A 12500-nucleotide genomic window follows, 5' to 3' on the forward strand; every position below is an offset into this window, starting at 1 on the left:
AAAAAAAAACTTGAGTCATTTCTAATTAGCATACGAGCAGAAACAAAACGCAGGGATCACACGCTAATATTCAAATACACACACTCACACTCACTCAGCTGCATGCAATTAACTACTTAGCTTGTTATTTACACACACGCACACACACACACACACACACACACACACACACACACTGATAGTGAGATGTAGCCCGTAATTGATATGCTGTCTCCACCTTTGTAGACTTGGCTAAAGTCTGTTAAACACTGATCTCCACCTACCCAACACACACATCCACACACACACACACACACACACACACACATGGGTTGAATAAAAGAGGTGACCTGTAAGGTTCCTCTACCAATCAACCTTCTTTTTCTGTGTCTCTCCATGCCCCCGTTTCTCACTGTGTGTGTGTGTGTGTGTGTATGTGTGTGTGTGTGTGTCTCTTTCTCTCTCTCACTCTCTCACTCTATCTCACTCTCACTCTCTCACTCTCACTCTCTCTCTTACACTCTCTCTCTCTCTCTGTCTTTCCCCTTCTCTGTCTCATACACTTTCACTCTCATTCCTCCCAACCATCTTAGAAGGTGAGTAGTGGCACACAGAGGGTTAAACCACTGGTCTGCGTGAAGGAATACTGAGGGTTAAAGCTTGGATGTGTGTGTGTGTGTGTGTGTGTGTGTGTGTGTGTGTGTGTGTGTGTGTGTGTGCGTGCGTGTCTCTGAGTGTGTGTGTGTGTGTGTGTGTGTGTGTGTGTGTGTGTGTGCGTGTGTGTGCGTGTGTGAGCGTCGGAGCTGCCGCAGTCCCCTCGGCCCTCTGCCCTCACTCTGATTAATCACGGAGGAAAGACGCAGCAGACTGTTCCCACACACACACACACACACACACACACACACACACAGGCAGTAGACCGTTCTCCGTTCTCCCAGCACACAAACACTTGTACACATTCACACACAATCACACATCCACAACCACACATACACACACACACACACACATTATTTCCCAGCACCCTAATACACACCGTGGAAAGTTTTACACAGACACACACACAGACCCCCACACACACACACACACACACAGACACACACACACACACACACACACACACGCAGTAGACCGTTCTCCGTGGTGCCTTCGGGGGGAAGGGGGAGGAGGAGACGTGGTGCTCACACGCTGGCCCTGTCACATGGTGTGGTTACACACACACACACACACACACACACACACACACACACACACACACACACACCGAGCTCTTGCGCCAAGGGTCAGTGGGAGCGAGGATCGGCTCAGAACGCCGCAACGCTTTTCTCTCCCCCCGTCCCTCTGCCCTTTTTTTTCTTGTTCCCTTTTTTCTCCCTGGGTGACGAGGGTGAGGGATAGAGAGAGGGAGAGAGAGAGGGATAGAGAGAGGGAGAGAGAGAGGGAGAGAGAGAGGGGGAGAGAGGAAAAGAGAAACAGAGCCGCGTCTCTCTTCCTGCACACAACGGACTCTTTTTATCTGCCTTCAGAAAATCCCGCGGCTGCAGAGTGTGTGTGTCTGAGTGTGTGTGTGTGTGTGTGTGTGTGTGTGTGTGCGTGCGTGCGTACTTCTGTGTGTGTATGTGTGGCTGTGTGCGTGCTCATATGGGCATTTGTTCATGACAGTGTCTGTGTGCGTGTATATGTGTGAGTGTGTGCATGCGTGCGAGTATGTCTCTGAGTATGAGTGTGTGTGTTTGTGTGTGTGTGTGTGTGTGTGTGTGTGTGTGTGTGTGTGTGTGTGTGTGTGTGTAAACGCAGGCGTGTGTTTCTGTGTGTCAGCAGGGGGTTATGCAGCCTGGCTTCCCCCCCCTCCTCTCCCTCCTCCACACGCCCCCCCACTGGCGCTGGAAGCTCCTCTGGACTATCTGAGTGTGACGGAGAGAGAGAGAGAGAGGAAGGGAGGGAGGGAGGGAGGAAAGGAGAACGACGGAGGGAGGGAGAGAGGGAGAGGGGGTAAAGGAGGGCGGATGGGTTGTAGAGGTGCCTGAGTGGGAGAAAGAGAGTGAGAGAGTGACGGGGGGGGGGGGCAGTGAGTAGTGAGTAGTGCATGTGTGAGAGAGGGAGAACGAGTGTGTGTGTGTGTGTGTGTGTGAGAGAGAGAGAGTGAGAGAGAGAGAGAAAGAGCGGGAGAGAGAGGGAAAGTGTGTGTGAGAGCGAAAGAGAGAGAAGGAAGAGGGGGAAAGAGAGGAGGAAAGCAAGAGTGTGTGTGAGAAAGAGAGAGAGAGATGTCTGAGGGAGGGACCGTGTCTAGCCTCTTCCGTAAGTCGCCAAAACCAGACGAGGCCGATGAGCACATCTAGCCAGACGGAAAGCAAGCGCACTAGAATACAAACACACCACAACACCCAACACTAGGCACTACAACACACAATGCAACACATACTACAACACACACTACAACACAAACTACAACACACATTACAACACAAGCACCACACACACTACAACACCAATACTAGGGAACTACAACACAAACTGCAACACACACTACAATATACACTACCACACACATTACAACACACACTACAACACACACTACAACACACACTACAACACACATTACAACACACTACAACACACACTACAACACACAATACAACACACATTACAACACACTACAACACACATTACAACACACATTACAACACACTACCACACACATTACAACACACACTACAACACACACTACAACACACATTACAACACACTACAACACACACTACAACACACATTACAACACACATTACAACACACTACCACACACATTACAACACACACTACAACACACACTACAACACACATTACAACACACTACAACACACACTACAACATACTACAACACACACTACAACACCAACGCTAGGGAACTACAAAACAAACTACAACACACACTACAACACACACTACAACATACTACAACACACACTACAACACACACTACAACACCAATGCTAGGGAACTACAAAACAAACTACAACACACACTACAACACACACTACAATACACACTAAAACACCAACACTAAGGCACTACAACACACATTACAACACACACTACAACACATATTACAACACGCACTACAACATACACTACAACACACCACAACACACACTACAACACACTACAACACACACTACAACACATTACCACACACACTACAACACCAACACTAGGGCACTACAATACACTACCACGCACACTACAACACACACTAACACACACACTACAACACCAACACTAGGGCACTACAACACACACTACCACACACATTACAACACACACTACAACACCAACATTAGGGCACTACAACACACACCATAACACACAATACAACACACTACAACACACATTACAACATACACTACAACACATTACCATACACACTACAACACACACTACAACAAACATTACAACACACACTACAGTAACAACACTAGGGCACTACAACACACACTACCACACACACCACAACACACACTACAACACAAACTGCAACACACACTACAACACATACTACCACACCAACACTAGGGCACTACCACACACAGTACAAACACTAGGCACTACAACGTAAGCACCAAACTTCACTAGCACACAAGCATACTTCACCACAAGCACACTCCAAAACAAGGACACTAGAACACATTGATGATGCACTTTGGAACTGATTAAATGGCCCCACTTCATATAAGTGTCCTTATTACTGTGTTCTTACTTACTATGTATATCACATGTGATGACCATTACTAACACTGACCTCAACCCCTCTACACTTGTTAGAAAGCACTCATATAAAATGCACAGCTTACATGGAGATGAATTAAACATTAAGCACATGCTTTGACAGGCCGTTAATGTGAAGTGTAGGGTATTCAGTGAATGATCTGTATGAACAGAGTGTGTGTGACTCGGTTGTGTGTGGTGTTAAGTGCACTAGTGTGTGTGACTCGGTTGTGTGTGGTGTTAAGTGCACTAGTGTGTGTGACTCGGTTGTATGTGGTGTTAAGTGCACTAGTGTGTGTGACTTGGTTGTGTGTGGTGTTCAGTGCACTAGTGTCTGTGACTCGGTTGTGTGCGGTCTAAGTGCACTAGTGTGGGACTTGGTTGTGTGTAGTGTAAGTGCACTAGTGTGTGTGACTCGGTTGTATGTGGTGTTAAGTGCACTAGTGTGTGTGACTTGGTTGTGTGTGGTGTTAGTGCACTAGTGTACTGACTTGGTTGTGTGTGGTGTTAGTGCACTAGTGTGTGTGACTTGGTTGTGTGTAGTGTAAGTACACTAGTGTGTGATTCGGTTGTGTGTGGTGTTAGTGCACTAGTGTTCTGACTTGGTTGTATGTGGTGTTAGTGCACTAGTGTGTGTGACTCGGTTGTGTGTGGTGTTAGTGCACTAGTGTACTGACTTGGTTGTGTGTGGTGTAAGTGCACTGCATTAATGGTCGCTTCTGTGCGCTGTTCACCTCCCGTTTCACATGTCAGATGTCAGTGGGGACCCCTGCAGTTAAAGCAGAGACTCGTCCCCACCTCCCCCCTCTGCTACCTCTTCCTCACAAGAGAGGGAAAGAGGGAAGAGGAAGAGGTAGCAAGAGCAAGAGAGGGAAGACTGGAGTCTCCTAAATAAGGTTACCAACCTAAATGATATTGGTTGAGATCAAATGCCATAGCTTGAGCTCAGCTTGGTTTTAAAGACAATAAACACACCAGTTGCCTGATCAGTGAAGCATGCTTTTATAATAACACCAAAATAAATAATGTAAATAATCTATATCATAAATCATTGGATACACAAATTACAAGATCTATCTATGAGTGTACACAAACCACATGATCTATCTATGAGTGTACACAAATGATCTATCTATGAGTGTACACAAATCCCATGATCTATGAGTGTTACAGTGCGTATACACAAATCACATAATCTATCTATGAGTGTTACAGGGTGTCGCCCCAAAAAGGTTAAACATGATGTGAGCTCTTAAACTATACTCTAGATTAGCTACTCAGTCTGAAAAATGTCCTCATTAGATAGGTGACCTCAGCAATGATTTATAAACAAGCAGAAACATGATAGCTGAAGCTTTTCTTGAACTGTTACAGGGGACCACCAGTGTGTGTGTGTGTGTGTGTGTGTGTGTGTGTGGTTGCTTTCCGTGAACTGTTTCAGATGATCACCAGACCATGCACTCTGGTAAAGAGCCCATGATATCAAATATCATAGACAGTAATAGCACTAGCAGTAAGAGTCCAGCGTCATCTTAACATTAATGGTCATTCTCTTGTTTGAAAATGTCTTATGCTACCTCAGCACAATGTTGATATGAATTCTATATGAATATATGATGATTCATGGTATTGTATGAATATTTAATTTAATGTTAATATCATGTTTATTGATGTCATTGTAAGTTGGTTTGGACAAAAGTATCAAGAACCATAAACATAAACATAAACATATTTCTACTTTGGAGAAAAACATCCTCTGCCAAATGAGTAAATGGGATGTAAATGTAACAAAGCTGATATCAACCTATGCTAACACAACTATGTCTTACATTGCTAATAACCAATAGCATCAGATCAGGAATTACATCAAGTCCATGCATGTTAATGTTGACCAAAATGTGTTAAACGTCTAGCTAAAAGCAGAACCTGAAAGTACTTTCAGTCTATAGACCTAACTGTGCTACAGGAACTGTGTGGGTGCGGGTTGAATTTTGATATTATCACGAGTGAAGGGTCGGATCTGGTGCTGAACTTTGCGGGTGCGGGTCTTCAAAAATGGACCCATGCAGGACTCTGGCCTAGACTATTACGGGAAGGTTATGGGAAGGTTACGCAGAAGAACGTGTCAGTGTGCAGATGAACTAAGCCACGTGTCTGGTGATGTCTGGTCCTTTGAGGCCTTGAACACCAACAGCAGCATGGAGAAAACACCGTCAGTGTTTATTACTGACATGGTGAACCAGGACGCAATGAATGTGGGTTGGAGTGGTACTGGTTCTACGTCCCAGAGGCAGGAAGTGTGTGGGCAGTTATGTCATTGACATCCTGGTCAAAGGTCAGCTAATCATCCATTAAGCACCCTTATATGACAAACAACACAGAAGACTTAAACAGAAGACAGCACAGGCCTTTGTGTTTTGATAAGAGGGGTGTGCCATTTGTTAGTCAGTATTGAGATGCTCCACAGGCCTTGGTGCTGTGATAAGAGGGGTGTGCCATTTGTTAGTCCGTATTGTGATATTCCATAAGCAGGGCTTATGAAATGTGTGGGTGAAGGACTTAAGATCAGTGAGTCAGAAACACAAAGAGAGACACAAGGACAGACAGAGGCCTTGACATGCTGTGTGTGTGTACACGTGTTTGTGTGTGTATGCGCGTGTATGTGGCCGTGCGTTTATGTGTGCATGTGTGTGTGTATGTGTGTGTGTGTGTGTGTGTGTGTTTGCGCCATGCCATGCCTACCCATAAACACTTGTTCAGAAAAGGTGAATGACACAAAGCATTCTGTGTTTGATCGGGTATGTCTAAACTGTGTGTGTGTGTGTGTGTGTGTGTGATTGCTTTAGCAGCAGCAAGCTACTCCCATCCAAGCTGACATGTTAGCAAACCCTCAGAGCACGTAGGACAAGTAAAACATGTGCCAGATGTCAACAGCAGCATATGAAGCCTTTAAAGATCACTTACTTTACTTGCACAGGGGAATAAACCCACATCCCCATCATATATAAATTGTTCATGGCATGCAGTGATATCAAAACTGATAGTATAGCTTTACCTTGCCGTACAGCGGATTTGTCATTGAGGGGGATCAGGCTTTATTTAGCTTTATGTTATTTGTCATTAAGCTGATGCTCTTCTCTAGAACAGGGACCGTCTCCCTGGAGCAGCTGGGACTAAGTGCCTTGCTCAGGGGCACGATGGTGGCAGCCCATGGGACTTAACTCACAGCCTTCAGGTGTTCAATGTGGAACACCAGATCACTAACACCACCTCCACCTCCATCACCTCCACCCCAAAACCCTTTAGCCAGTTAGCGTCTGCTTTTCTCCTGTCAAAAAGTTTGCTATCAATTAGCGGTTTACAACCAGGTAGTACTGTAGCCAACCAGTGTAGGGGTAAACGGTGGTCATTGGCCATTTATGGCTCAGATGAGAGGCTCTCATAATGTTTGGTGTGGACAGTGTCAAACTAAAAATGAGAAGACGTTAAGGCCCATTTTTGTGCCTCCTGAGTTTATAATTTTGGCAGCATCCCCAGAAATCAATCGGAATGCAAAGATTTCAATCTCTTTCAGACTGTATAATACTTTAACAATGAGACAGTATCAACTGTAGCTTCATATTTCTCCATCCAATCAGCTCACAGCAATTGAAAGGACAAAACATTACACACCAGTGTGTGTATGTATGTATGTGTGTGTGTGTGTGTGTATGTGTGTGTGTGTGTATGTGTGTATGTGTGTGTGTGTGTGTGTGTGTGTGTGTGTGTTTCCAAGTGTCTGTCGTTGCTCCCTCTGCCATGCCCCCATATCTGTTCCTTGCTTCCTTCCTTTTCCCTCCTTCTTCAAAATGTCTCCCTTACACAGTACACACACATACACACACACACACACACACACACACTATCGCCAACTTGCTTGTTTTCCCTAGCCTGGCTAACGTCATACCCTCATATCAAATGAGACGGTGTCTGGGAACTAGGCATTCATTTTCTCGATTTTGAAACCTGGTTTAGGAATGCCCAGAGCCGTTTATTGGGCGCTACGAATGTCTATCAAATGCATCTGTACGTGGCTCATAACGGCTACGGTGTGTCAACATTGTCTTGCTGCCCTCCCTCCGTTCTGTGATTGGTCCCCTAACTGAGGCGAAAATTTGCTCCATGGTATCCAGGCTGCCTAGCAGTGTGAATTAAATCGCGCGCGCAAGGCATCATGGGAAAACCCAGGCTATGTTTTCCCACACATGTTCCCTAAATACACAAACACTGTCACTTGCATAAACTCTAATGTGCGCACACGGGTACACACACACACACACACACACACACACACTGTGGCTGGAGAATTTGACCTGATGATCTCTGTTCTCCCCACAGGACACTGTAATGGCCACAGATCTCACTGTCACAGCTGCATATCTGATTCCTCTCTCTTTCTCTCCTTTCTTTCTCTCTCTTTCTCTCCTTTCGTTCTCTCTCTATTTCTCTCCTTTCTTTCTCTCTCTCTTTCTCTCTCTGTCTGTCTCACACACACACACATACATACACACTTCTGCAAACGAAATCAGCTAAAGGCATAACAGTTCAGACACACATGCACAAATAACTCCACAAGTCTGTAATGACCAGTACAAGGTTTTTATTGATCTCAAGAACCCAACATGACACAGTATAAAACTATACAAACCCAACATGACACAGTATAAAACTATACAGTACAAACTTTGGTCTCCGTGCCCTTTGGAGGAGTCTGACACACAGAGAGACAGATGTCAGTGCTGTAGTAGGGGTTTGCAACCATGTTTCAGGTGGCACATTGAAAAAGACATACTACAGGGCGCCAAAGGGGACATATTTCTGTTGGCTTTAAACATATGGCCAATACAAATTTGACCTCAGGACACCCCATAGTGCAAGCACACACATTATGTTTCCTTATAATGCACTTGAATAGTGCCAGTGGAGATCTAATGACCACCTCACACACAGTCTGACCATGTCAATCATACAATGGAGCATATCAGGCATGCTGTATCCTTTGTATACTCCCTATATGAATACTGAATGTGTGTGTTTGTATGGGGGCAGGTGTGGAAGTGGCATTACTATACAAATGAACATATTTACAGTGCTTATGTAAGCAACACTCTAGCACACACGCACACATGCACACACACACACACACACACACGCAAGACACCTTCAGAGATTGCTGAAGTATATTCTGTGTATTCCATAGTGTCTCCAAGTCTCTGGAGCAATGGGGAAAATATGTTTGGTTCATTTATTGACCTTTATGTGCTGTGTTTATGTACATGTATGTAAGCATGCCTCCATGGTGTTGCTTGTGTGTTGTGGTGTGTTTATTTACAGATGTGTGTGTGTGTGTGTGTATGTGTCATCTCATCGTGACATCGTGACTGACTGGCGCTGCAGGTGAGCTGGTTTGGTGGGCACTGGAGGTTTGACACCTGTGGGCACACTGTTGCTACCGGCGACACCAAAGTTTCGTCTCAGCTGTGCCACGCGGTTGCCATGGAGGGAGGAGGAGGGCGTGTCCTTAGAGACATCTACAGGAGACACACAAAGATAATTTAAGAATCAGTTTGCTAGGTTTACTAAATGTACTAAATTAGTGTAAGTTTAAGGCATTTACATCATCAGTCACAAAACTAGAAATGTTTTGAGGGTGTTGGAGAGAGGGAAAGAGAGAGAGAGAGAGAGGGAAAAAGAGAGGGAGAGGGAAATAGAGGGAGAGAGAGGGAAAAAGAGAGGGAGAGGGAAATAGATGGGAGAGAGAAAGAGAGGGAAAGAGAGTTAGAGAGAGAGAAAGAGAGAGGGAGAGGGAAGGAGAGGGAGAGAGAAAGAGAGGGAAAGAGTTAGAGAGAGGGAAAGAGAAGGAGAGAGAGAAAGAGAGAGGGAGAGAGAAAGAGAGGGAGAGAGAAAGAGATGGAGAGGGAAAGAGAGGGAGAGAGAAAGAGAAAGGGAAAAGAAGAGAGAGGTTTGAGTTTCCCTTTTTTGCAATGTGTTGAAAACATAGAATCTTTTAGGTACTTTTTTAAAATGTATCCTTTATTAACATATTGAGATGAGGCAAAAGCAATCAACCCCTACATCCGTAACAGAGAGAACTAGAGTATGATCATGAGAGAGGGAAATATGGAGAGAATTGTAGTTGGTGCTATTACCCATCGTATGTTAGAGGGAAAAGATGGACATTTCACCTCAGGACATGCATGAGTTCACTCACTCACTGCACACGCTAAGCACACGGGTGCACTCACACACACATACACACATGGAACTGCAGATGTTATACACACCAGACCACACACACACACATACACACAAATTTAAACGTGTTACACAATAATGTAAAACATGCATCATCAGTATGTATTCAGTAATGTGTTGACTGTCACCCCATCAAATCAGTAATCAGTAATGTGACAGCCAATCATGTGCTCTTCTCCAGACTCAGGGATAATGGATGGTGGCTGTTTATGCGTGTTTACATCAGTGGTGATTTACATGTGTGCTTAACTGACCACCACTCTCTATCCTGCCACCTATGGGACAGTCAATAGAAATGAATGGACGTGAATAAAATTGTATTGAGCTGAACAGAACAGAACTGGGTCAATGGCAGTAATGAACTGGAGGCGGCCATTTAGCCAGTCTATCTCCTAATCAACAGGGCTGCCACGGCGCTGCAACAAAGACAAGCTGCCCAGTGGACCTCTTTATCTCTAGCCTGTCTTTGGGTCACTTTTCCTTTTTAAAACCCTTATATGGATGACCAGTTTCAGAACTCACAACGGCAAAACATTTACAACGTGTTTATGAGGTTCTAGGTTCTATCTAGGGAAAAACACAGTGTGTGGGGGGGGGGGGGGGGCAGTGGAGAGCAGTAATGATTTTTGGAAATGGTGATATGGACTGATTTGACTTCTTTCATAAATAACAAGTCAATAAGTCAAAGTCTTGCTCTCTCTCTCTCTCGCTCTCTCTCTCTCTCCCTCTCTCTGTCCCTGTTCTCCATGGACACAGCTGGTGCAGAGGTCAGTTCAGCAGGAAGGGGAAAGGGAGCGAGAGAGAAAGAGAGAGAGAGAGAGACAGGGAGGGAGAGAGAGAAAAAGGAGGGGGCGAGTGAAGATGGAGAGGAAACACAGAGGTTACAAGGTGAAAGAGCGAGGGAGAGAAGGAGGCAGAGTGAACGAGTGCAGTGGGTGAGATAGCATATCGGGTGTAAAAGGAGAAGGGAGGGGGTAGGAACGGGGGGGGGACTGAGGTTTAAGGGAGCTTAGGACACGGTTGGGGTAGAGTAGTGGAGGGAGAGAGTGAGAGAGAGGGGGGGGGGGGGGGGGGGGAGACAGACAGATACAGAATGAGAGAGGACTTTGGGTCAGGGCTGACTGAGAGAGTGATAGAGACACAGGGAGAAAGGAGAGAGAGCGAGAGGGAAGGAGAGGGAGGAGACAGAGAACAAGAGAGAGACAGACAGAAAACAGAGAGTTGAAGAGACACAGAAAAGGGAAAGAGAAAGAGAGGACATTAGGACAGGGAGAGAGAGAGAGAGAAAGAGAAAGAGAGAGAAGGAGAGAGAGAGAGAGAGGACTTTAGGACAGGGAGAGAGAGAGAGAGAGAGAGGGAAAAAGAGAGAGAGGACTTTAGGACAGGGAGAGAGAGAGAGAGAGAGAGGGGGCAGCAGATGCTGCCCAGGCCCCGAGCAACAGAGGGGGGAGGGGGTATTTTTAGATCTGCCCCTAGGGGGTTAGAGCTGGGAGCACACGCACACACACACACACACATACGCACACAGATACACATACAAGCACACGCTCTCACACACCCACAAACACATACAAGCATGCCTAAATGGACCACAATTTCAGTCATACACATACACACACACACACACTCACACATACACAAATACATGCAAACACTTGAGCACATACACACACAGTCCCTTCCACTCTCCTCTGAGACGGTGTGGCATCTGTTTTCTGTGACGTCGCTCACACACCTTTCTGTCTCTCTCCATTCACTCTTCCCTCTCTTCTTCTCTCTTCCCTCTCTTCTCCTCTCCCTCTTCCCTTTCTCTTTTTCTTTTCCGTCTCTCTCTCTTTCAGTCTTCCTGTCTCTCTGCTGCCTCTACCTCTCCCCATCTGTCTCTCCTCTTCACCACTCCATCTCTCCGCCCCCCCCACACACACCCTCTGCCTCCGGCCCTCTCAATGCCACCCCCCTTCCCCCACGAGCCACTCTCAATCCACCACGGTTGTGTTGTCACCATGGAAACGCAACTTATGCCCCAGAGATACATGCAACGCACGCAGGCAGTCACCTCAGCCCCCCCGCACACATATACGCCCGCCCGCACACACACACACACACACACACACACACACACACACACACACACACACACACACACACACACACACATGTCCAAGTGAACACCTCATTGACATACAGACAGTCTTATTCCCCTGTCCTGTGTTGCTCATATACACATGCCGTGATGTAAAAGTTTGCTGATTCGATCAGCTTATTTTCACAACCAATCACTAACTCTCCATACATGTATCAACTCTTACAGACCACAGGATTCTGCTGTTTTTGTTGTGATTTTTTAATGTTTTTGTTTTTGTCCATTTTTCTACTGCCCCCCCTCTCTGTCACGGTTTCTCTTCCTCCCTCTCTCTCTCATCCATCCTGTCTGTTTTGTTCTCTTGTTATTTATCTCATACATA

At 45.7% G+C, this 12500-nt stretch overlaps 1 protein-coding gene across 6 annotated transcripts in view; it reads right to left on the minus strand.

The window, feature by feature from the left end:
- Positions 1-677: 677 nt before the first annotated feature.
- The window catches only part of zgc:92242 (uncharacterized protein LOC436899 homolog), a 28283-nt gene continuing 16460 nt past the window's right edge, over positions 678-12500 (minus strand). For 4 of the 6 annotated variants that reach the window (XM_042062047.1, XM_042062045.1, XM_042062043.1 and 1 more), the window contains one exon: positions 8364-9311. In XM_042062047.1, the coding sequence (XP_041917981.1) occupies positions 9145-9311 (167 nt within the window). In that variant the 3' untranslated portion in view covers positions 8364-9144. Of the gene's footprint in view, positions 696-1702; positions 1767-8363; positions 9312-12500 lie in introns of those variants that run through there. The other 2 variants (XM_042062046.1, XM_042062044.1) reach the window with 2 other exon arrangements.

The sequence above is a fragment of the Alosa sapidissima genome, chromosome 14 (assembly GCF_018492685.1).
Source record: "Alosa sapidissima isolate fAloSap1 chromosome 14, fAloSap1.pri, whole genome shotgun sequence".
NCBI lineage: Eukaryota > Metazoa > Chordata > Actinopteri > Clupeiformes > Clupeidae > Alosa > Alosa sapidissima.